We start from the raw sequence: 27,515 nt of genomic DNA, 5'->3' as shown, positions 1-27,515 counted from the left end.
ATTTACCAAATAAATGGAGTTTGGATTCTGCACTTAAAATTTAATGCTAAAAAGTGCTAATACTACTAACATCATTCTACACTTGAGCTAGCTACAAATCTCTTCAAAGCCATACCAAGTAACATATCTCAATGCATGTAGATTTTTAAATGCCTTCCTTATCAATAAATATTACATCAGCTAATGCATCTGAAATCTATTAACTTGGATTTTGTGCTTAGTATAAATGCCAATACTATAATACAAACTGCAACATAAAAGTATTCAGTAGAGGCTGAACACACTCTCATTAATGGGTTTTTTTCCCCACCCTTTTTCATTAGCAAGATCCTTACACAAAAAAGCAAATTATGCTTTGTGCAATAATTTTGTGTTTCCTTGAGTGTTTCCAAGATTATTCGTGTATTAAATCAGCCTCGTTCTCAAAGTGTGGATAGCTGAATCCTGCACGGAAGTTTTCATTCTGTGTTAGCCCAGACAACTAGGGGATATTTAATGCTATATATGTTCTGCAGAATGACATCATTGTAAGAGCAAAGACACACTGTTTAAAAATATTCAAGAGGGGGAATCCAACCCCTGCCATCCAGGCACCTCACCTTAAAAATTTTCTTTACTATTTCAGTTATAATTCAATACAAGAATAGTTACGACATAAACTTTCGTAAGTTTTCAAGTGGATTTGTTTTCAGCATATATAACCTGGATACTATGGGATGTTACATTTTGGAATCACAAGCCTCTATTTTAAGTGTGGGAATGAGAAACTCAGGATTCTGCAGAGCCTCTGGAGTATCTGTTATCTAAATACTCTTGGTGAGACGCCATTTACTACACAACAAAGCCAAGTCAGATGTTTAGACAGCAAGAGCACAGATCGGCTGGAAACAAAAAAAAGGCCAGAGAAAGAATTTGATTTACATATCTTTATTCCCCTACCCCAACCTCTTCTCACAAGGAATGTGGAATTCCTGGGGATTTTACTGGACTGTAGGGGAAAAATGAGTTCAAATGAGTCAGCTAAAATCCCTCACATTTGTGTAAAGAATGACATGGGAAGATGAGTTCTGAATTAATACATCAGCATCAATTAGGTCTAAAAATGGCTCTCTACAGCAGCTGCTTTTAGAAACAAAGCTATGATTCTGGAGACCTACTTATCTAACAGACATTCAGTCCAGTGTCTCGTGTGACTGAGTCACTCTCAGCAAAAGGTGCTGAAAGCTAATTGGTATTTACATAAATAATAATTCAGTAGCTTAAGGTATATACATTTTTCAACTTAATTTTAACAAGAAATAATAAAAAAACACAGCACATCAATTTTGACTCAAGTTTTTGCAATATAAATTTATTAATATTAAATCTATCATGTTATGATCAAAATTGACCAAAATTAAGGACCCATGGTCCAGTGTACAAAATGCACCACAGAAAGGAGTCCAGGGTCTGATGACCCACAGAAGATAGAAAGAGGTGGAGAAGGAGAAATAGAATACAGTGGGAGAAATACCAACTTGCAGGTATGGATGTTCAACTAAAGAAGGTTGAAAAGAAGAACTAAGGAGAAGCAAGGAGTGGAGAAAGTGACCTGGATACAAGTAAAACGAGGGCAGGTATTTGAAAAAATGGGAGTGGAACAGTATTTCCATCAGCAGAGGACACTTCAGCCAGGGTAGAGCTAGGGGGGTGAGGTGAAGGAGTGTTACCTTAGCTATTACAGTTTTCTCTGCTTTACTTGTTTCTGCAATTCTTCTCAGGTTTTCTTACTGCAGCTTCTCACCTAAACCTCAGACTGCCTCAGAACTTGTGTGACTGAACCTCCTCCCCCATGCAGTTATGAAGCTGTCCTCTCAAAACAGGCTTTAAGCTTTTTCTCTAATACATGGAAATTTCAGTCACTTTATCTGTCAATACATTTATTCAACAAAATAGCTGTAAGTGAGATAGAACACAGACTGTGTGAATATTGTGATAATTTGTTTCTTCTGCTGATGCTTTTACTTACCAACTTAAAAGTCAATGTTTTCAAGGCCTTTGGATCATCTACTATCTTCTGTAAGTTAGCAGCCACTGTAAAAGACAAAAAATATGATTTACGAAAATTGCATTCAACTTGACATCAAGCCTTTTGTTGAATCTTCTACTTAATTCTACACATATATATGTTTGTAAATCACCACTTGAATCATTTAATTACTCTCTAGCTGTTGTTTCAGAGGGTTGTTGGGGTGCTATAAATCCTACTTCCTTTCTTTTGTGGTCACTGATACTTCGTGACTATGTGAACTGATTCAGGCAGATAATCTACCTGAAAACCAAATGACAGAAAAAATCCAAAAAACCTACTAATTTTCAGTTTAGTCTATTCCATAAACAGTAAAAAAAACCACAAATGCTAGTGCAAGGAAGATGGGAGAATCACACAGCCAAGTGTAAGCTGATGGCTGGCATGATTTATATCATGTTTCTGCTAAAGCCAGGGTCACTATCAGCATCAGCTTGTAGCAGAACACTGAGCTCACTGTCCTCTCTAACTGGTTTTATGCAAGAGCTTCTCTCCCTTTTGTGGGCTGGCACTAACACAGACTCTAGGTGATATGTTATAGCTCACTAGCATAAAAAAACCCCCAAAAAATTGTTAAAATATGACAGTGACACAAAAAGAGCTGATCTTCAAACTACTCTCTTAGAAACTATAATCAAGATTTGTCAAGGAACAGTAATAAACATTTCAACGGGATGAACAGAGCTTGAGAGTCCAGAAAAGGAAGCTCTATGCTGTAAGAGAAATAGCAGGAAAGAATCAATTTACTCTTTGAAAACAGAGAAGAATGCAGGAAATTAATAAACACTTTTTTCTATCAAGACACCTAAGTCACATTTTTAATTGGTCTGTTTTAACTATATTGCTACCATTAATCTTGACCCGAAAAACCTCAATGCCTGCTTTCAGCTTTTACTAAACTGGCTCCCCAGCTTTGCACAGTCACAAATTCTGAACTAAATCAGACCATCTCATTAAGGGCCTTTGTTCAAGACTGATGTACGAGCACAAGATGTCATCAACAGGATATGAGCATCAGATAAATATTTCACACCTGGCAGAGCTGTTTAAACAAGATTATAAAAAGGAAATGAACAGGTATTAAGCAGCAGACATTTCTTAGTGCACTGACTCAGTGTGTACCATAAAGCAGAGAAGCAAGAAAGTAGATGCTGCCCATAAATAACTCTCTCCACATCATTCATATGGTGGAAGATACACACCAAGCATTTGCATATTCCATGTCCTACTGCTACAAACTTATGTTTTTGCTTCCTCCATATTCTAATATTGTGATGACATTTTCACTTCAACTGTGCCTGATCATGCATCACTGTGTAACAACAGAAATTCACCTCACAGGGCAAGTACAGTATCTACCAAGGGAATTTAGAGAAATAAAAAATTAGGCCAATCTACCACTGTTAAATGCAAATCAATTTTCTGTGGGTCTCATTTTCTTTATACAATTCTTTATACAATTAAAATGGCATCAAGGATTGTTCATACACTTGTAACAAATTTAACTGGAAATGAAAGTGTGTTTTAAACTAAAAACAGGACTAAAAAGCAAGCATAAGGTGCATTTTGTAGACAACACTTTTTATAAAGAAGAGAATTAACCTTCACAGTTAAATGAACTAAACTACAGGCACTACAATAGGAAGTCTTTCCCTTTTTAAAGCTTCATTATTCATAAACTTTTCTATTCTAGCAATTACAAATGGTTTTTATTTTAGTCACACAATTCACTTCCACAATCTTTAAGTTAATTTTATTGCAATATCTCCTACTTGATAAAATACATGCAAATACACGTAATGCTTTTCATTACAATTAATACTTAGAACCTTAGGAACATTCAGCCTCATATCTCCTGAAGCCAGGATAGAATAGCTTCAACTTCTTATGTTTTTAAAATGTGTAAGATATGATCATGTACCCAAGAGCATCTCTGGTTTATCCAAATTTCTGTAAACCATATCTTAAAAAAAAAAAAAATAAGGCCCAGCAAATTCTCCAGCTATTGCTAGCTGGCTTCACTGAAATTAAGACAGTGCTACAAAACCAGATAGGCACTGGATCCTAAATGCAAAGATTTAAGATATCTAACTTTACCTAAATAAAATGTTACAAAAATACAAGCTTCAAATGCATTCATGTCTTTAGGAGGGGCAGCCTTTCCTTTAATGCTGACCAGCTGTGGAACAAGTAAAGCAAGTCAGCGTGCTGCTGGGTTATTCCCCCAGAGCAAAACCTTCCAGCTGCCTTAGGGAGTGACTGCCAAAGTATTATTGCTGCATCTGCAAACAGCTGCCCACGAGCAGCGAGTGTTTTAACGAGCTAGCATACAGGCAGGTAAGGGGCATCAAGCATGTCACAGGTAGCATCAAAGTCTTTAAAAACCCTAACCCTTCCTGCTGCTCATTGATTCTTCACCATGGAAGGGATTAAAAATTTCAAAGAGTAAAAATAGCAAAATTAGATTTTCAGTTAGTTTGTTGCTGTTGTTGTTACTTAAACACTATATCAGAAATGACTGGTATTTTAGATGGTTATCATTCCTCAAGAAAGCTGAGAACAGTACTCAGGAAAAGGCTACAGGGACACAATTTTACTTATTCTTTTGTCTTTACTTTTAATATGAACTCAAGTCAGAAACTTTTACATATTAAATATGCTTTTTTGGTTGTTTTTCTAATGGACCACAACTAAAGTGGGACATGTGTAATCAGATAGAAGATTAGGAGGATTTAAGGAAGGAATGTCTCATATTTTCAGGCTATGCTTGAAAATGAGAAAGCAGACCTATAAAGAGTCCATAATATGAAATACAAATTTGCATCAAGAATTGTCACACCTGCAGTTTCCTACAGAGGGATGTTTTCAATTTTAATCATACATATTCAGCATTTTCAAGAAAAACTAGCATTTTGCCTCTGACTTTGGTACAGTGTTTTACATTTTCTGGCCTTTACAGAAAGGCAATAGAAATAATTTAGCCAAAATAATGTCATTAATCACAGTCAATAAAGCCACCATGAATGCAAATCCTCCCAAAATCTTACTCCTTCTGCAATATCTGAAAGCATATGTAATTATCACCAACTAAGAGCCAAGTATTTGCACATACTTATGTAGCAAAACAATACCATCCTGCTGTTATCTTTTTAATTTTTCTAATTCCTTGCTTTTGTTTTGCTAGGTCTTGCCCTTATTTAGACCACAAGGGCAAAAATTAAATGCAACTGTCTGAATTTGGGTACCTAGTCAGTATTTCAGGAAACTCTAAAACATGGTTCGTTGGCTTTAGGGATGAGACAATCATTTCTCTTTTCACCTTAATGCAAGCCAAACCTTCTAGAACCTCAGTAAGTACACAGCTTTGGATGGGTCCCCATACACCTAAAATGTTTAAGATCTGGGTTCAAGTAGTAACTGAAATCCTTTGGAGCCTGATGAAGTACCATAAGAAAAACAAATCCCATAAACTGCAGGTGTCCATGGCATCCCTAGTTTACGTACCTTCCACTGAAAACAGGGCCTGCAGCACAGGCAGCAGAAGCCATCTAAGCAGGTGAAAGTCCTTCCTGAATGCCTGCAGCCCCTTCCAATAATTCCTCCAGAAGGTTTGGGGATGCCACACAGTGAAGACATCCTCAGAATTATAAATACAACAACATATTCTACAGCTGGATATTCATCCTACTTTCAATGCAAATTAAACTAAGCTCCCATTTGCAGTACGTATAACTGACTTACCACTCCTATAAATATATTTCTAAAAATTTAGGATTATTACTACACCTACACAGTTTGGACCACTAGGTATGCAAATTTCCCCCAAAGACACCAAAAACATTAATGCCAGGCATACACTCATGACAGTAAAGAATGCTTTCACATACAAGCAGTGGTTGTTACCGTTCAGCCCTATTCAAAATTACTGGTCACTTCAGACAGGTAAAAAAACACAATTATTTTTAAGTGGATCTATTAGGCTTTATTGATGAAAACCTCCCCTAGTTACTGGATTTAGGTATTCAGGAAAATTATTCACTAGGCTGAGACTCACTAACCCTCCTAAGTACAGTTCACGTGCAAAGTTCTAATTTGGCTTAAAAATGACAAATGAAACTAAAGTTTCTAAATGCTCAGTTTAAAAATAAACTAAATCACATCTGCAAACCATAGTGAGGAAAATAACCTTTCTGTTCTCACCACCTTTCCCCACCCCGTAATTCCAACAATTTTTGTATTGCAAGTTGGTGAATGAAGTCAATTTAATACAGAAACATTCTCCCTGAAGTGAAAAGAAGTTTTGCACTAGGACGTTCTTGAGAGGCAGGAATTGTTTTCTCCACTGATACTTAAATTACTTGGAAAACTGAAGAGCATTATAACATATATGTCTCTTTATACCTTATCTCTAGGCTAAGTATACAGCAGTTTGTTCCTATTGACAAAGCCATTTTTCTCTGAAATACTCTGAAGTTATGCCGTGGATGTTGTACTTGTGAAATTCATAGATTAGCTTGCCTGCAAGGAGCACTAATTGACAATTAAAATCCTGTGGGGAATTCACTGTTTCTATAAGACCTGGTTATTCTTTGCTCAACTTTATTTTGCAGAGTTTTTTTCTCAATATGTTATGGCCATGCACCTATAAAAGTCAGAAGAAGAAATATGAACAAGAAAGAATTAAGTGGTGATGAAAAAATCTTAGCCAGTGGTAACCTCAGGTAAATGGAGTATCCTTCAGATCATGCCTTGGAGCAAAAGCTCTCTTCAAACATTAGCAGCAGTTAGGACAAGAGGCTTTTTGTTGTTTACAACAATAAATGAGGTGCTGTTCACTTTCTTCAGGAGGCTTCTGAAGGACATGTAATCAACCTGCACACCACAAATCATTCCAGGTTCTTTTGCAGGTTTTGTTCAGTGACAAATGGTTGTGCCACTCTGACAAAATAAGTGTCTGTACTTGCAGAACATGCAATAGGAGAAAAGGTCAAACCCAGCATATAAATATACAGAACACAGGCTGTTAATTGCAGATGGAATAAATAAAAAACCCGCATAACTAGAAGCTTTGGCATATATATAAAAAAATTACTTACTCTTTGCTATATTACAATTTTGGCCAAACATATAAATTACAGTTTTTAAATAAATGATTGATATGAGGTAACAAAAAAAAAAAAAAAATCCACCTTCAAGATCTTAGAAATATAAGAGAATAACCACACTTTGGGCAATCTCAAAAAGCTGTTTTGCCCCTGTGATGTGACAAAGCTCTCTCTCTCTGGTTACTTAAAATTCGTAACACGGCATGAAACTTAACCTTAATGGCTTCTGAAGAGGGAAAACTTCTGGAAAAGTTAAAATTAATGAGACAGTAAATAAAGCTATATGAAGTACAGTTAAACTATTTCCAGTACAATGCCCACCCAGCCAACTAAGTCAGAGCCATCTGGCATAAACACAGACACAAGCAGAATCTAAAGCTTGAGATGATATTTCTGGGGTGCTCTCAAAAGAATAATGATTCATCTGCTTTTTCATTTTGCAAAGAATGGATGGGCAACCTCAGAAATAGCTCATGAACTCATGCTTAGGTTCAATAGTTTGCAAGGCTATTGTATATTGTAATCTTGAAATTCAGATATGAGGAAAGGGAAGTATTATTCAGGCACAAAGTTAGCACCACCAAAAAAGGGAAAAACTATAACCTAGGAGAAAATGAAAAATATTTTTAATAAGTTAAAAGTGAAATATTATTAATGTAGTCTAAAACTCAGTCTATAAAAAATAACTACCATCAACTGCTCCCTACTTCATCAACAGTACGGCTGTTATAAAAGACAAACTCAAACCTCCACAGATTTATTTGCTTTCCTGCTGATTGTTTCAAATATTACCTCTTCCCCAACAGTAGGCAGTTATTTTACCATTTTCACCTGATACACAGAGCTCACCATAATTAACTGCCTTGGAAGTCTGCTGGATTGAGGATTAATGCTGTGCTCTCCTGTATGGGTCTTAGGAGGCAGGGTGCCTGAGTAGCAGGGAATACTTTAAGTAGAATTATCACTCCTAAAAATTTGGCTACTGTTAGGATTTTCCTCCAAAGGGCTGAATTCATTATGCACACTCTTGAGGCCATTTCATGTATTGCAAGAGGTTCATTGCAATCTATGCATTCATTTGTATTTCATACTACACAGTGCTTTTCATGCATTTGCAAGTTCAGAACAAACTCAAAATTAAGTTTTAGAACCTAGATAGCACTGGATTATAGTATATTATGCAAATAATGAAAACTGTCAGTGTTTAGAGCTTTTGGTAACAATTCCTCTAGATCTCTGTCTTGTTATTATCTAACAGCTTACCAGCTGTCTGCCTTGAAAGATTAAAGGGCTCTTCAAAGAGACATCAAAAAGGTCACCCAAGTGTAATGTGATTCCATTAGTTCAACCATTCAGGATGCTCATGAAAAAATCCCTTCCATTTATGTTGCTCAGTAGCAAGGGAAATATTAAAGCATTTGAAGGCAGCTAACCAGCAAGTGTTTACTGCTAGAGAACTGCAAGGACCTAGACATGATTCTTGTAAGTAAAAAATAAGAAAAAACAGAAAGAACAGCCAACCTGGCTTCTCTTCTGAGGAAGCTATTGGACACTGATATGGCAGAAGCATTAAAAACATTTAGAAATGCATTATTTATGAAGAGGCTGCCATTAGGAATTTATCAAAGAGAGATTAAGGTTCACAGATTTGTCTGAATTCTTAAAGTGTGTTGCTGAATCAGTAGATGCAGATAAAAAACAGTGGAAATTACCTCCATTTCAACATTTGATACTACGATAATTTCCAACAGCTCCATTTGCAGCCCCACCATCAGAAAACACGGATTAAAGGGAGCAGGAACAGGACAGCAGAAGGTCAAAGCAGCTCTGCTTTGAAATGAACATCAGGACTGAAAATGGTCTCCTACAACATCCCAGTGAACAGGGAGTTCATCCTAGTGAACATTTTCCACCTGCACTTTGCACAATTTAAAGCAATTATTAGCACCACTTGACCTCTGTGGTTCATATGACTTCTGAGCCCCAATACTGTATTAATTCTTTATTCCATTAAGACATCTTAGATTTAGACTAGTTCATGTCATTTTAGACATTAAGGACCTTAATTAGCATTTGGCACCAGGCTATCCTGCTCAAAAAAACCCAAAACAAAACAAAAAAAAAAAGAAAAAAAAAGAAAAAACACCAAACCTGGAGAGAGATTTGGGACCAAAGCTTTAACAACTAACCAATTAACCTAGGTTATTCCAAGGAATGGCAGAGACATCAGGGTGGTGTATTCCTAATTGACTTCTACCCACAAATAAAGACTTCAATATTTACATTTGCTCAAACTGAAAAGTAAAAAATATCTCAACAAAATAATTTCTACACAATAATAGCTTTTTATTAAAGTTTACAAAATAATACCAGACCTCAAAAGTCTTCACATTAAGATTGATTAACATGAAGTATTGATATCCAGGGGTCACAGGCAAAATCTGGAAAACTGAGGATTGGAAAAGTAATTTTTCTTTAGGCAACTCATGGAAAAATTCACACCCAACAGAAACAGTTTTTTATTAAACAGGAGTACTGCATCCCAATAGAAAGTGACATAAGTTAGTGCTGGAAGTCTACCTGCATCAATTCCAGTAACATATAATTAAGCTCCTGAATTCTCAGTTAGTTGGTATGGATATCTGATCCCCAGGAAACATTTTACATTCAATAGTGTGTGAGAAGAGGGGAAAAAAAAAGAAAGAAGGAAAAATACAGTAACTGCGACAATTGGTTTTATTGACAAATTAAAATATTAATACAACTGGAAAATTGTACCTTTCTTCTAAACTTATGAAAAACAAAGGTGGTTGATATTTCAAATTGATTTTTCAATCAATTCCCCGAAAGGATGTGAAAAATAGTTAGGGAAACCACTGCATGTTTAAAACAAACTAAAAGGATAAGTAAACAAAGTAACAGGATACTCTACTTTCCTTTATAAAAGAATAAATAGAATATATTTGGATAATTAAATACTTATCTATTTCAGACCTTGCTTCTTCATGTGCCTAATGGAGTAATCATTTAGGAAGGTGAGGGATGAGAATATACATATTTCATCACTTCCCCTTCATTTTGATGATCCTGAGCATTCTAAACTTCAGTCTATTCTCAGATGGACATTTAAAATAAAAATTTAGACCTGCTGCCCAGAACTGCTAGTAGGGCTATTTAACAAGCTTGAGATATTGCAGTAAATTGTTCTCTTAAATTCTCTACGCAAAAGAATGAGAGTATTAGGTTGAAAACATTTCCCTGTGACTGAATGTAGAAATCAAGTGCTAGTTTTCAGACACAGGTTTTGACAATAGTTTGATAATCATCAAGATACAGAAGACAACTCTAACAAGTATCTTCATAACACTGGAGTAAATTTGGAATATAGGTCTATGCAGAAATAAGGCAGGTCATATTCTGCTATGTATATTATTACTTTGCAATCTCCTTTCCCTATCAGATCTTCACAAGTCCTCCTGTCCCAAGTTCAGCTATGAATTATAGATAATGTTCTGACAATGCTACTAAGAAGATGAAATAGCAGCCAGGCTACTTCAATACCTTGTGTCTGAAACTTGAGGCAAGAAGAATATATTTAGAAAAGACTCCCTGATGTGCTGGAGTTAGGTTCTGAAATAGAATACATCTAGTTTGAAGAACCTCAATAAATCCTTATTTTGACCTACTAACCCCTGGCAGAGAAGTCAATGCCAAGGAAATAAAGAGCAGCAAGTAAATTACTATTGAAAGCAGGAACATTACATACATTGCTGGTTTTGCAATTTCTGATTCAAATTCACAATTGGTTTATTTTGTTTTCTTCTTAACTAGAAATTCCTTGAAACTTTAATTCAGATCTGTGAGGGGCAGAGAGTTTATCACTTACTATATCAGGCAAAACTCAAACTAATCCTACTAAGAACCATATGGATTTATTCTTCATTTGAACACTTAAGTAGGAACTGGTGGGCCACAGATTGAAAAACATGAACTTTCTTTGAAGGCAATTGCCAATTCTACCTTTTTATTTTCTTTAAAATAGCTAAAAATTATTACTTAATCAAGGCTGTAAGACAGGCATAATCACTACGACACATGAACACACATATGTATATGAGAAGATTAATTTGCACACTTGGAGAATTTCTTATATCACATATTAATAGTTCTGCCATAATCCACAGCAACAGTGATTATTCACCTAACATATTTATTTTTTTTACCTTGAACCTTTGCATTTTCACCACACTGAAAATTCATCCTTGTGGGAACTTCTGTGAAACCTGCCAGCTTCACACAATGCACTTCCTCCAGTGCACCTTTCATGTCCAAGATAGAAGGTCTAAAATAACTTAGGTGCAATTAGACACAAAAATTCATTAGCTGCAGGTGCACCTCAAGCTTCCAGAACTCCCGGCAGTCTCATCATTATGAGTCACCCTTCAGTGCATTAGCTCTAAATGAGCCAGATGTGTTGAAATATTTAAGTCCTTATTTAAGCCCCTGGGGATTTTAGAGATATTCTTCCACTTGTAATGCATTTGTGTATCTTGCTAAAGAGGTACTGAGTTATGCACACATATTGAAGGCACATAGGCTTCTACAAAATGCCTTAAAATACAGTCAGGTTTTCATTAAATCTGTATGTTTTCTTTCTGGGTAACATATTAAAAGTAAACACAAAGTATTTAGTCTATGTAATTTAGTTGAAATGAATTGGTAAGAATCTGTAAAAGCATTTTCTCATTAGAAAGTTTATGAGTACACTCAGCTTTGGAATAAATAAAACTGTGATACATTTAACTAAAAATTCAGTTATTTCACTCAGTTTGAACCACAAGAAAAAAAAAAAAACTTCTAAAAAATTTCCAAAATATTACAAAAATCAGTGCACCTCAAAACATTACTGATATTAAATGAAAAACCTAAGGTGCCTTGAAATGGTGGTGCTATTCCAGTTATCCACCCATACTGCTCTTTGAGCACAGAAATATATGCACTATGTTTTCCACTTGCACAGCTCTATCCCATTTCCTAACTGCAGTAAGATGAGTTGGAATTAGTTGAACAGAAGTCATCACTTCATTCAGTTTCAAAGATGACTTATCTAACAAGACAAAGTAAAACTAGGTATAAGCAAATGCAGAGCAAAACCTAGGAAAGCCAAGGATATTTACTGTGTAAGCCCATGCCTTTCTAGGAATGTGGATAATCAGTGCCACCATAAGCTAAGTGTCCTAATAAACTGGGCTGGTGCTTTTTCATCATTCCATTTTAGTATGAAAGTATCTTCAGCATCAGCAGACATCATACTGTAAGACAGTCAGCTGTTTCAATTTCAAATGCTTTAACACTGTGATTAATTCCTAACTATTAGTGCTATACTATGTTACATATATTACTTACTTTTTAACAACCCTTGAAATAATTTTATTCTGGATTCAGCCAAATACACATTCTCTGAACTCATGGCAAATAACACATCCACAAGCTATCCAGCCCATGCTGGGCTTCCTTGTAAATCCAGATGCCAATTTAAATTCTGTTTCCTTACCAAAGTAACTGTATCAAAGTATTATGGCATCTATTGTATTCACACTTCTAAGAAAATATTCAAGATGTTGATGAAAAAGCTTGCTGCTTTCAAAACATGACCTCTTTACAAATAACAATCTATTGGGTTTTCAGGTGGTTCTTCTAAACACATTAGGCTTTTCAGCATGAAGTTGTTTTTTTAACTGACTAAAAGCTTTTTCTTTAGTTACTAAGTGGGTATCTCCAACATCAAAGACTTTCAGCAGTAGTTTATGTCACGTGTCTTTAAAAGTGAAGGTGTATTTTCCATGTTATTCAACGTATTCAGAGATACTATTTTGACAAAAACAACTTTAAAAAAAAGTACATTAATATAGTAGAGGACAACTGCACATTTCTTGATGGCATGAATATCAAGGCTTTTATTTAAGAAGTATTCAGGAAGGGAAGGGGGTGGTGGTTATGTCTATACTGCAATTTAATAATTGTAAATACACCTTCAGGTTCTGAAATTTAAGCAAGGACTCCAGAAATGTAACTGCAGTCTAAGGCTTCATTGTAATTATATGCACATCATATATACCAGTGGAGTAGGACTGCAACTACGTAATTTTCAACAATTGACTGTTGATATAATTTTAGTTTTCCTTATGGTATCAACAATATAATGAAACATTACCTGATGAACATTTACCAGATAATATACATGTATTGCATACAGGGACACAGCATCTCAAAAGGAAATTTGAAAATATTCCAGATCTAACACAGATATTTCAGTATTGCATAAAAATACCTCATCAGCAAGATACTTCAGCAAGACACCAAGGCTCATTCCCTTCTGGAAACATGAACTCTAGTTTGTTTTTAAACAAATTCCCTGTGCTGATTCCCATGATCTAAGGACCTTCTGTGAAACAATGCTAAAAGAAAAGAAACCAGCCAATCACAGCCAAAACAGAACATGAAAGCTGGGATTTTTCTTTTTCTGTGGAACAGGTACAGGTGCAGAACTTAATGTACATCAGAAAGGAAATCTTCTTGCGAAGCCTGTGTTAAGTGAAGCAAATCCAGCAAGACTCAAAAGGTGAAGCATGTTGATGTTTAGATGCAAATTCTACAGAGCTTAATGTGTCAGCTGGTGAATTCTATACACTAACAACTTCAGCTCACACATGTCATGGCCATACTTTCCACAACAGCTTTTACTGCCTCATATTTTAATGTCTTTTCAGAGGATCAGCCACTATGCCAACAAATTGCCAAGTTCAAGGCAAACCAAGTATTTTCACCTTCCTCTTTTTTCCAAGTCTCTATATGTTTCAACATCCATGAAAAGAATCTACAGGAACAACTTTCATGAGACTATCTCAGAACCCTGTTTTCATTCAGGTTACAGAGGCTGAATTTCTGCCTGCTTCAGCTAAAAAATGAAAGGTAATTTATCACCTGCTTTCAATCTGGAAATTAATGGAATCAGTTCTTCTGGTGAAGAAGGTTAACCAAGCTCTTTCATACTATTCCCTCATCCTATATAGAAAGATTTTAGACCTTTTGAGTGAACAAGGTGCTAACATAATTTTACACAGAAAATCAGTTTTGTAAGCAGATTTACATTTTAAGCACCATCTGCTCTCTTATATGACCTCTGGCTTTAAACTGAAACACTTCTTAAGATTGCGCTGTTAAAGTGAAATATTCTAACAAAGTGTAAATTTATTTTTTTACCTTATTAAAAGCAAAATCACATTTTGCAGAACTCTCAGTAAAATATGAAATTGGAAGTCATTTTCTAGGAAGATAACAATGTCCAAACATATTTGAAAACTTCACAGATGAAGCAGACACAAGATTATAACACAACTTCACTCAAGAATTTGTGCCTGTGGAGCTTGAGTTAAATTATATATTAAAAAAATCCACCATATAAAATAAAGATTAATATAAACTAAAAATAAATAAATTAAATATCAGTTGATTAATTTCATTATATACAAGAAAATTTATTTCCTTAGGTTTTTTTAATACCACAATAAAAGATAAAACATGAAATTACAGAAGGAACCACAGTAATCCTAAAAATCAAGGTCTGATGAAATTCAAAACAGGGACTAAGCAAACAAGTCAACTTCTATCACTGTCTAGACAGAGTCTTTAACCAAGCCTGCTAGGGAAAATATTTGTGCTTCTTCAAGGACCAAAGTGCTATCACTATGGGATGGGAATTTGTCACATGAAGGACATCTATTTTCATTTGCCTTTTTCCCCATCATGCCCCTTGCAAAATGGTAACAAATCACATTCATGCTGCCATTTTCACAGAAGTACTGTCATTTTGCACTGAATGAGAATTTTGCAGTACAGGGAAAATGAAGAAGGGAAAAGATTTCTCACTGGGTCCCAGCAGGACTTGCACTGCAGCATCATCAGCTGTGACTCAGAGTGCCACCTGATTATCCAGGCAGGTGGAACAGCCAACAAATAGCAATTCTTTTGTTAGCCAGAAAAAAGTCATTTTTCTAAATGAAAATTCTACCAAAAATATTATCAGCAGTATGGTAGTGACATTTTTCATATTGGATGTTTAAATGACAATAAACCAAGGCCAAGCAACTCCTCTTCCTGAAACCTTAAAATAGCCTTGCAGTAGAAGTGACTTTGAGAGTACCTACAGCTTGTACCATCTGCAAGCCTCCCTAAAATACTTTTTCTTCAGAAATAAAGGTAAAAGATCAGATAAGAATTTTAGTTCTTAGATCAGCCACAATTAATTCTGATTATCCAAAAGCAAAAAGTACTGGCTTCTCTCAGAAGGAGTTTAACTACAAATGCATTGAGAATGTATTTTAGATAATCTTCCAGGCAAGTCATGAACTTCTGGAGTTGTAAAACACTCTCTCTACCACTGAGGAGTTTGGTAAGGAAATCTTAACCTACTGATAAGAATTGTTTTGACCATAAGATAGAAATTGACTTGGTTGTATTCCTCAATTCAGTCCCCCCTCATCTAGCATACACTATCTCCCTCTGATTTTGCTGACTATACATCTACTTGTCTTGAGCATCCAGAAGAAAGAAAGATGATACAGAGAAGTAAGCACTTCCAAATTAATCATCTTTATAAGGCACTGAATTTCAAGCAAAAGAAAAAAAATTAAAGCATTACTAAGCACGGAATAGAAGAATAAAGAAGCATCTTGCAGCCACCAGAAAACATTTCTGATTACCTTTTTTTTACCACAGAAATAACACCACTAGATGCAATTTCCATAGGTCCTGAACACTGTCTTGCTCCTCCTTCTATGTTCCTTTTATGAACCCAAACAGAAGACTTACTAACTTCAGAGCTGCCAAAGCACACTCTGCAATATCCAACGAATCATTTTATTATTTAACAAAAAAATGAAGTTATCACAAAATTTCTCAATCATATAATTGTCAATAATCCTTCAAGAGAACTATATTATATCACCCCTCTCAAACCACTGAAGTGATCTGACTTCCAAAAGCAATCCTTGGACTGGTATCAAAATTGCCTTGTTGATTGAACTATGCATACATGAAAGCAAAATTAGGACAAAAAAGGTTTTCTGAAAACGAGCAACAGAGAAAACATTTTTTTCACATCCATTTAGCACAAACTTGTCACAAGAGCATAATTGCAAACAAAAATGTAATTTACCTATAACTACATCATGGCCATCAACCAGGCCTGCAGAGAACAGCTCCTGAGAAACGCCATCTGCTGTGTCTGTACAAAAGGTGAAAGAATATGTGTAAGAGTCCACAAAAACAACAAAAAGTACCAGTCATTCAATGCAATTTAACAAAAAATATATTTTAGTTCCAAACCACATGGAGGCAGGATTGAATTCAAAATTATTTTAATTAGAAGATAAAAGATAATTATCAGCCTCTGCATAGCAAATCACATAAGGTAATGACTTCATTCATTGCAAACCCCCTGCAGACCTCTCCTGGCCACCAGCATTTCTCCTCTGTTATCTAACTATATCCTCACACACATTTTACAAGTTCAGTATCTTCACAACCAAGAAAATAAACAGTGCTTTAGTGTGGTTTTCACTGTTTTCTTTATGCCCTCTATTGTTTTGCATATCTAGACAGAGACATGGTGAATAGGCTTTCTTGTTTGTTACAAGTGGAGTACAGGACTTATATGACCAGTCATTATTTTGAGATCCAGGTTTTAAATAGCTTTTAAGTACTGTGACTCAAAAAATTCAAAGCTTTGGATGGATTTTCTATTAACTGCTGTACCTGAGTGGGTTAACTCCTAAGTCCCTGTGACTAGCACTTGCCCTGGATAAAGTACCTTAGAAGGCTTAGATGTAAGCAGGCAGGAACAGCAGGAACAAGCCTAAGTTCTAGCTAAGTCTCAACTGTTATGTGGTCCCAACACCAAACACCCTAATGGAGATCATGCTTTGAGGCAGTTACACAAAGTTTTTTCATTTCCTCAAGAACCACACACAGGTGAAAAGCAAGGTATCTCAGCCAGCTGCAGTTTCTGGAGATGAAAATCTTCTGGCTGCCTCAGTGACTGACCATAAAAAAAGTCCTGGTCTATCCTCTTATTTTTGACCAAGCAGGAATTCTCAAGTGGCTTAAGTAACTGCTTCCCAAGTTAATTCTTTTGGCAAACTGAGAGGTTCTGTGCCCAATTAAGCAACAGGCCCGTTTTGTTTTCACTCATTGCCCAAATCAACGAGAAAAGCAGGTAGACAAGACAGAATATATCCATGCACAGAACTACTGCACATGAAAGATACTATGATTTACTGTGAAAGAGATGCCACTCCCAATCTGCATTTATTTTTAGGTGAAAGTTCTTTGAAGGCTACTCTAAATAAAGTGAATACTGACTTCTAAGGAATATAAAATAGGTTCATAGTTCAAAGCATTGCAGTTTAACAAGGATGCTACCTTCTTACTCCAAATACTAGCCTTCTGTGCATTTCATCCCAGTAATACTTGGTTTTCTTCAAACAGGGGCAACTGTTCAAGTTCTTACAGCTCTTAGCACTGGAAAGTCTACAGTTCTGTAAGTATGCAGTACAGTTTAAAGTTTCAATATCAGAATCTTTCTGGTGATAATACCAAAGATAGAGATACAGCTCAACTTTCAGCTGAAGACAGCATGTGAAAAATGGTGTGCACTTTTATACTTGTTAATAGATCTTCTTTTATTATAAAAGGGAAAGAAACTTTAATATTACTACCATCACCACATACACTTTTATGGCTACTATATCTTTTATTTCCTATGATGTTTTCCAAATTTGAAAACAGAAATATTGCTAGGCAAGATCTTAAATACCATATAGATCATTTCAATAACACATGAAATTGATAAAAGTATTCTGTGAATAAAGTCTTCTAATATATATATTATGCAGCCTTGCCACTAGAATTTACATACATTTACAATTCTTACTCAACTGAGGTTCAACATAAAGCTCTGCACAGTAGGAAACATTCCAGAGAGGCAGTCTGCATTAACCATAAGCAGTAATCCATTTCTGAAATACCTTTTTAAGCAGTAAGAGAATAATTCAGTTGCAGGAGCCTTACCTCTGCCTGGAGTAAACTCAAACCGTATGTCATTAAGTTCTTTCCTGGAGTTCCTGTAAAATAGTCAGTGCATACATTAAAATGTAATGAAGAACAGAACAACTATTCCATTCCTACACTCAAGAATATCTCTGGCATTGACAACCACATTTTTGTAGTGTGTATTTCCTTGAAAATACTGCTCTCCCAAAGCACCCAGACTGGAAAGACTCCACTGCATTTTCATGGCAGTATTTTGGGAAAACTAGCAGAAAACTATGCTTAAGTTGAAAATTCGTTCAGTAACCAAGAGGATAAAATAAAGTCCTCTGATAAATATTTTCTTTTTAATCTTCAAAAGATGCTCTGCCATATTGACTGTAACAGCTCAACACAGTTTGAGTCGGATACCTTACCCTCCAAGAACAACAGAAGATTCACTCGGACTTAAAGCTCCCCATTCCAGGTCACATTTATACAAAGATGTTTAAGAGACAAAGTATCCAGCAAATGTTACATGCTGAAAAGTACTGGTGATGCACGGTTTTTATATAAGGGCAAATTATTTACTCAAAATGAAAAAGTTATTTCACTGACCATCCTTGTATCAGCAGTGAGGTTCCACCTACACATAAAATGAGCAGTAAAATGTTAAATCCCAACGTTTCCTGCCTTCCTGCTTACCACAAAGAGTGTTTTAACCAGCTCAGTGTGTGTGACACAGTCATAAGGGAGTTAATAGCAATGTCAAAGAATTCCTTTACAGCCTTACCCTGTGCCCCAAACCACCATGCCATGCATGTTTACAGCTTCAGGTTTAGTTAGTAATTTCTTCCATCAACTAAAGAGTAGCCTCCACAAAACAGACAGCCATCTCATTTTTGGAAATAAGTAAACCGAGCACAGGGAGGAGCCTAATTGCTGTAGGCCACTCTTTTTCTGATGAATAGCTCAATCCACTTGAAATGCTAATAGCAACAGGATGTGTTTTGCAGCTCCTTATTCTCCTCAGGAAGGAAACTGTATGCAAGCTCCTACCAGGCCATGAAGTCTTGCTGTGGGAAAACTGAATCCAATAGGCAGGCACATTCAGCTGTGACTTACATCTATTATTGCTTGCTAAATACTTCTAAGAATATTACAGAGCCAAAACCAGCAACATGCAGAAACACAAAACCCAGAATGATTGGCAACACACAGCAGCAAGATAGCAAACCCTGTAAAATGAGTATGCCACAGGCTGTGCTTAAAATGAAAAGAATTCATTTACTGAATCAATGAAATGCTTCAAAGCTGAAGGAGTTTCAGGTTCCCAAAATTTTACTCTAAATAAAGAACTATAGGAGTATAAGATCACTAACACAAAGCTGCAGTTAATGAAGCTAGCCAGGTACAGATTTGCAAGGTTCATTTACTTCTGCTGTAGAAGTCTGCTGCCATTATAGCAAATATTGCACTGTCTATTTTTATTCAACAGAGAATTAGTATGAACCTCAGTTTTCCCCCCCTTTCTCTCTCTCCTAGAAAAACATGGACATTAAAACAAACAACAATAACAACTACAAATTTTAAAAAACCATCAACTTAGGACCCATCTCCCAGTTCCCTTTAGACAAAAAGTTCTTTCCAAAAAATAAAAAATAAAAAAAGGAAAATGCACAGAAATTTAGCATTATTCTTAAATAGGAAATGCTCTGATTGAATGTGTGATGTAACTCAAATGCTCATTTCCTGCCCACACTTCGGAAGAAACAAATCAAGCAAAGAAAAACTTTCACACCTTTGCAAAAGTAAACCAGGAGTAAGGAACTAGATGATCTTTTAGGTCCCTTTCAACCCAAACCATTCTGATTCTATGACCAAGAAACCTAATGCATTAGGTTCTCCAATTATATCTTTCCACAGACCTCCCATAAACAGAACATTTACCACCTAAAAAGGCACCAAGTAATTATGAACTCTCATGAAAATTACCAGCTTTTCACAGCTGTATGAAAGAGGAGCTGCTTCTGATACAGACTCTTTCCTCCAGCAAGATGCACACAGGATGTATGTTATTTTATTTCCAAGTTCCAAAATACCCCAAATAAAAAGTTAAGGAGTCAAAACAGTTTAATTTAGTCAAGGTGAAAAATCACTGAAGGTTGGTATGTATTCAGCAATCCAACTTTGCTATTGAGAATTGTTACACTATGAACTATTTTCAGCTTAGGACCCTGCTGCTTTCTCTATAATGGTATACAACTCTTCAGGAAAGCAAAACAATGAAAGTTTTGCAAGATTAATTTGCTAGAAGCCTGTAAGTGCTTTTGCTTATTGTTCCATTACCTTCCAGACATTTATTGATTTCCATAAATTATGTATTCCATTATATAATCCACTGAATAGATGCACTTCAGCTCTCCCCTAAAAGCTCCTCATGCTCTTTTCCAGCCTTTAGACACTTCTCTGGTTGTAGTTAATGTCACTGTAACTACAAATTAGTTTGCTAGTTCCCTTGGTTACAACTGTTTGGATATGTTGATTTATTTGTAGGCAGAGTTTCCAAGCAGTATTTCATTTGTTCCTTTTTTTTTACTTACATCCATTACACTCTCATCACGCAGCAGCACACAGACTTTATTTCTGCTATAAAGAAATAGGATTGGAAGAAAGGCACTTAGTATCTTTCTGATTAATAATTTTATCTTCTTCATCATTTCTTAATGGCTCCTATTTTCTCAAATGCATTTGTGACAAAGTTATTTCTGTTTCAAAACGCCAACTCAGACCTTTTTACCATTTCTTATAATACCTCTTACCTGCTTCTAGCTCTGTGCCACTACAGACTAATATCCCTTGATTATCATGGATAAAACCAGCCCACCCCTCATCTCTTTGAAAGTAGTAAATTTTAAGCATTTTTGTTCATTTTAATTCACTGCAAGTTGATTTTCATTATGCACTCACCTCCAACAGGAAGAATTCAGAATGTTTTGAATAAGGCCCACCAAAGTATGCCATGCTAAGACATCTTTCTGGCAAAATAATTTCAGAATACAGAACTTCACACTTTGTGAAAGCACGTTCTGCAGCTTTCATTATATTCTTGTTTTCGTCAGAACCACTTGATGTGCCCATCAATATTTTTAGATCTGATTTTCAAGGGAATAATCCTTCCTCGAGGAAGTAGAAAAAGCACAAGGGCCACCCACTTAGCCCCTCACCTACAGACTTTGACAATCCTGTCATTAGGATATAAAAGAAAGATATTCTGTTTTGAAGGAAGTTATTTGCAAAACAAATGCTAATATTGACCAAAATCAGGATTAGAGAATAAACAAATTATGCAGCTATTCAGATTGACATGATTCTACTGACAAAATCCTAAGACATGACAGAGATTTCAGGCATTTGCATTTAAAGCCTTCAAATAATTACCTAATGATAGCATAATTCCTGCTACAGTAAATTATCTCTGTTCCACATGATTGACAAAAGATGTGTACTGTTGAATTAAAATAGAAAATTGTTTGTGCAATGATACAACTGTAAATTAGAGACATTAAATGTCATTATTTCTTTTGTCCTTTTAAAGAAGAATGTCTGTCATGTAAGTGCAATTCAAGAAAATGAGATGTGTTGGAAATTAAACTTCAGGACTAAATCATGCTGGCATACTTTGATTATGTATCAAGCAGTAGATTTTCTTTCCTTTTTACTACCATTTTTACCCTCACAAATTTATCCATAATTTCTTATGCAGAGTTATCTAAAACATCAGCTTCTATTTCAAATAAGCTTCAGTATTTTCCATAGAGGCCTCAGGAGAGTCTGTATTTCTGGATGAGATGCATCCTACCATAGCTCAGTAACTGTATATTCTTCCTTCCCTATGTAAGAAAAAAATTTCTCAGACAAGGTAAGCCAAAAGAAGTGCATGTGCATGTGTGTAAGAACAGCCACATTTTGTCTCCACATTGCTTGCCTCATTTTCAGACTTCAGCTACTCAGTCATCACACACAGTTTCTGAAGACTGATGCAGGGAGCTAAGTGTCCAAGAATGCAGGTACTGACACAATGGTAACCACCACAACTGACTCATGACTGGAAGAGACAACAGCAGAATGCAAATATGTACTCTTTTCTAGAACCAGAAATAAGCTCATCTTTAACCAAAACTGTAGATATTTTATTATGAAAAGTACTATAACAATGGTGCCACATGGCGCCCTTCACCAGTCAGCTTTTCCTCTCTTAACATTCCTAATAAGCTCTATTCCCACCAGGACAGAAGCTCCCCCAGCATCAGGGACTAATGACACTGACCAAGTCAAAGCCAGTGTGCTATAACAAAAAAACATCACTCCCCCCAAAAATAAAACAAAACAAAAACAACAAAAACCCAACCAAACCACAAAATAACTGCCAAAGAAACACAAACAAACAAACCACAATTATCTCACTTGTACAGAATTTCAGCCCCATAGACGTTCCTACCATCTAAAATTTGAACTGCATTGAAACTACCATGGAAGCAAAGTTAGAATGCAAAGAACAAGACAGCATAGCCTAAGAAGCAGTCTGGCATTTGCACTACCTCACTGCAGTTGTTGCTGTAATTAAAACCACAGAAGGATTCAAACGACTTGAGACTGCAGAGAACACAGTTCACATCAAAATGCAGTGGACTAATCAGGGTGATAGGTTGGTTGTACAACCTAGAGCTGTACTCATCCAATTTTCATTCTACATCTCTGGGGCAAGATCTTAGTGCCTCCAATGCAATAAATATATTGAGGGGGAAAAAAAGCACAGAAGAGTGGGACATGCAGGTTTGTTTAAAAGAAATTTTACTTTCATTTTTTTCTTGCTGGAAAAAATGCTGGAGAGATAAGTATTTGGCCTCACCAAATGTCAGTCAAATTTCAAAAGGTCATCTGCCTTCTCTCAGTAACGTGTCACCCATTTTTGTTTCATGTGCTTAAGGCAGAAAGACCAAGATAAACACAGTTCCCCATGCAGCCTATGTAGCCCCATTTTCAAACTGTTAGCTTATTTCACAGGTACTGTATTTTATATTAGCAGAAGAATTTTAAGTATTAAATACCTGTACTGATGATCTCTAGTACCTGTTTCTTATCTCAGTTTTGATTAATTAAACTTTATTTCAACTTTATTTACAGAACGTAGTTAACATACACACAACAGTGAAATACAAACTAGCACTTTACTTTCAATATTACAAAGAGGTTGAGGGAATAAAATCTTGGAATAAACAAGTAACCATGTTCACTCATCCGATATTTGAGGTTCAGCCAGGTCTCAACCTTCCATACATTTATGTTCCCTTCCTTTCCTTATGCTTCAGCCAAGGAATTCAGCTATTAATCTAGGGCAGAGCAAGTGAGAATCCTCTCCTACCTCTTCAGAAATCCCAGTTTACTTTTTTCCTGTTCCTGCCCTCATTTTCTTGATTCCTGAAGTCATGATACTATGCACACAGATGAATCAAAGCAGGAATAAGAGGAAGTCTGTCTATTAATGCTATTTTGTGAATCAGAACTTGAAGGCTCCTATGGGATCATATAAACAGAAGAGAACAGAGCATTTGTAAAGAAGCATTAGCCTCCTGAGGATTTGCCACATGCTTATGTAAACTTCTTTCTAACACTTTCATGCTCAGTTGTCATTTACTAATCAATACCCAGGCTCCTCCATTACAAATTACAGTGGAGATGGTTCTTCTCAACTTAGTTTTAATTACTTCAGGTCCATTCTAAATTAAATGAAAAGGCATGCTGCTAACTTTTGGTAAGAGCAAAAGAGATGCTTGAATTTTTTTCTGCTTCCAGATTGCCAGCAAGAATAATGGGACTAAAATCTCTCTGTATTAATAAAATGCAGTCCCAAAATAAACAGCTATATAAGTTCATTAAAATCTTACCATTTACTTCAGTGGTTCTGGAAAAATTCCATGAGTTTACAACTTAGCTCCCTCTATATATATTCTTGGAAGAAGGAAATAGTTTAGTATATGATGTTCCACAAGCAAGTTATAGGACTCAACAGTTTAATACATAACTAAATGCCACTACTATCACATGATCTTGGGTAAAGAGCAGATGCCTCAGATGATGCAAACACTTGTTAATCAGTACACATCAAGAGGTAGTAGCAATGCAAACAGCAAAGCACAGCCAAATGATGCTTTCAAGAGTGGAAAACAGAGAGTGCCAAAATAAAACACAGTCATTTGGCTGTTAAGCTGTTGGAATGAGACAGCAGCAGTTACCTGTTAAAGATTTACTGTCTCTATGCCACTTACCATGCAGAAAAGGCAAGTGCATATTAAAAAAGCAGCCACCAAGGTGGCTCAATGGTCACAATCAGATCAGCTAGGAACTCTGCCCAAGGCTCCAGGGCAGCTGATAGCTTCTCTCCCAGGAGAAGTCTTTACAACAGTTCTATCCATAGCTGATAGGTCCGAATTGCATAAGATTCAAAAGAAACTAGAGTGCTTTCAGTCTAGTAGAAATGGATGGGATATGAAACCTAGAAAACTGTGTGACAGAAGAAACACAAGAAAATTGATACATTTTAGAAGTGACATATGTACATTAATTCCTTTCTATCAATCCACTGGTTTACAGCCCCAAGTCTACATATTATGACAAAGAAAAGATATTTTAAATACATCTACATCCAAATATGCTGCTTCTCTCTTTCTGCATTTGCTGATGCCAGAAGCTAAATCAAAAGAACATTAAAAGCCCTTCAGTTTTTTTTTACTTGCTGTGTTCATTTTCAGCTAAGTCAAGCAGCAAATTCTAAAACAGTATTTTTTGCTTCAGTTATCAGTAACTCATTTCACTGCACAGACAGTGAAAAGCAGTATTCACTTGTATCATCTTTTCTGAAGTTCACACTTCCTACCTGCTCTCATATATCAGCAGTGGGAATAACTTTGGCAAAGAGCTATCAGGTTTTTTGCAGCAGAGATGGCAATATTGATTATGAGTTTTTTCCTCTGAAGTTACTCTGAAGTAGCACATTAAGTTTTTTAAGAACAGTGGTAAAGACTTAACTTCTGAAAAGCATCTGTTTTTAACAAGTACTTGAAATACAAGGAAGGGCATACACAATTATACTTAGAATTTATTAAACTGGTAAAATCAATGTTTGGTAGAAAACAGAAGTGATCTAAAATAGAATTTTTCCTAGAAAGAACTGGAATTAAGTAAAGAGAACATCAATAATGTTTAAAAATCTCCTGGGAGTATTCAGAGAGCATTTCATTAACAGAGAGGAAAATATGCACATAATTTGATCACTTTGTTAAACATCACAGCACATTGTGGTTATAGTTGCCTCTCTGGATTTGCCTATAATTTATTTTACCAATCTGAGTGTATCTCTGAAAGATCTCTGTATGTGTTGATACCAAATATTATTGATCAGTGCACACTTTAAGGAAGTCAAACCTGTATTAGCTACATGACTGAAGTGATACACCATCTGCCTGCCTGATAAGAAATACCAGAGCAACTTAGAGATTAGGCACGCAAAGCCTTGGTGTGTATGCCTCTTCATACCTGCTGCATAAGAAGAAGGATTATAACCTGTTATTCCAGTGACAAATTCTTCAAGTACAGTGTTGAAAAACAGCCACAATGCTTGAAGCAAAATTTCAGTTCCTTAAATCAGAAAGCGTGAAAGGCCGATCATTGCCAGAAGGCTGGGGGTGTTTGAGAACAGAGCTCAGGAAAAGTGATTTTATTTATGAAAGCAAGACAAAAGACTTACAACAAGTTCTACAGGTACATGGAGGTTTTTTAATAGAACCTTGCAATTCCCCAGGGCACAAAGAAGGCTTTGAGGGGAAGGCACAGAGAAACTTTTGACTTTATCCAAATCAAAGAAAGTTTTAAACACGTTGAATCAAAAACTCCATGGACGTGTGCATCCTTTTAATGCCACTGGCTCAGAGTTTTACAGTCCTGATCACCTGCCAGTGTATTACTGTCAAACAAAAGGAGACTTTTAGATAAACCAGAAAGACACCTGAGCTACCACAAAAATTACAATCTGTATATCATCCATCTAAAAGTCATGGATCCTGACTAGCTTATCAAAAAGAGTGGGAACCATGGGAAAAAAGTCTAAGCTTTGTTTTAAAAATCTTCAAAGGTTTCATCTGTTTATCCTGCCAAACTTTCTCTTTAGAGTAAATCAGCTTCATCAGCAAAGTCTGCTCCTATGTTAAATTTTTGTCACATTTGTGACCAGTGTGCACCTCTTGTGGCCACTCACTGCCCCCCTAGGGCAATGACAAATGTGGGGCAAAACAAAATAAATAAAATTAGTTCAGTTAAAATTTTGCCATCCACTCAAAGATATTGGAAGCCACAAACCAACCAACCAATACCTGGCTGCTTTTACAGTGACCCAACACAGACCAGAACACCCCTACCAGTGGAAAGGGAGAGAATCACACCACTAAGTGGGAACAGATAAAATGATTCCAAACGGTTTCGGCCCTGCTCAATGTATTACAGCACCACATTCACAGGCACCTCTAGAGCAGATGGATGAAGATGGAAGAGGTCTCTCAAGGTAAAAGAAATGTTTTTTAAAGTATTAGAAAAATATCTAAGTAGAATTGAATTTTGAACTATCAAAATGCAAACCCTACTACAGTTGACAAGTAATGTACGTGCCATTAATAATATAAATAAAATGGTTTCTAACACTGAGATTGATTCAAAATTTAAATTGCTTCCTTTAACATAAAGAAGGTTGGGGGTGGTACTTAGGTTCATTGTTATTTTCTATTTCTCTTTTTTTTCTTTTGTAAATAGTACAAAAAAAAGGCAGAATGGAATATAAAAAGCTCTAGTGATTTTAAATTTTCAGTATCAGCAATATCCCCAAATGCAATTGCCTGCATAATTTACAACCTCAGCTGTGCAAATTAAAAGCCTAATTCCTTTCCGTCTAAACATTTAGGCATGCAAGTCTTCTTGATAACCTAAATTTAATAAGCGGAAAAAATATATTGATTCCTTGGTTTAATAATTATAAATTTTACATTGTTTTTATTTAAAAATATACCATTTCCCTATAAATAAGTGACGATATAGCAATTGCATACAGGATTATCTAGGCCATAATTAAAGTAAATTTTTCAATTTTTAATTTATTTTCAATAAAAATACAGCAAGGCATAAAAACACCCTGAAGTAGTGAATAA

At 35.8% G+C, this 27,515-nt stretch overlaps 1 protein-coding gene across 1 annotated transcript in view; it reads right to left on the bottom strand.

The window, feature by feature from the left end:
• STK39 (serine/threonine kinase 39) overlaps nucleotides 1-27,515 on the bottom strand; it is an 82,321-nt gene that overhangs the window by 1,314 nt on the left and 53,492 nt on the right. The window contains exons 14-16 of the mRNA XM_062498201.1: nucleotides 18,304-18,356; nucleotides 16,391-16,459; nucleotides 2,009-2,073 (exon numbers count right to left, since the gene is read on the bottom strand). Coding sequence (XP_062354185.1) covers nucleotides 2,009-2,073; nucleotides 16,391-16,459; nucleotides 18,304-18,356 — 187 coding nt within the window. The remainder of the gene's footprint in view (nucleotides 1-2,008; nucleotides 2,074-16,390; nucleotides 16,460-18,303; nucleotides 18,357-27,515) is intronic.

Source organism: Cinclus cinclus, chromosome 9 (genome assembly GCF_963662255.1).
Source record: "Cinclus cinclus chromosome 9, bCinCin1.1, whole genome shotgun sequence".
In the NCBI taxonomy this organism is placed as follows: domain Eukaryota; kingdom Metazoa; phylum Chordata; class Aves; order Passeriformes; family Cinclidae; genus Cinclus; species Cinclus cinclus.
This window is presented reverse-complemented; position numbering and strand designations above follow the sequence as displayed.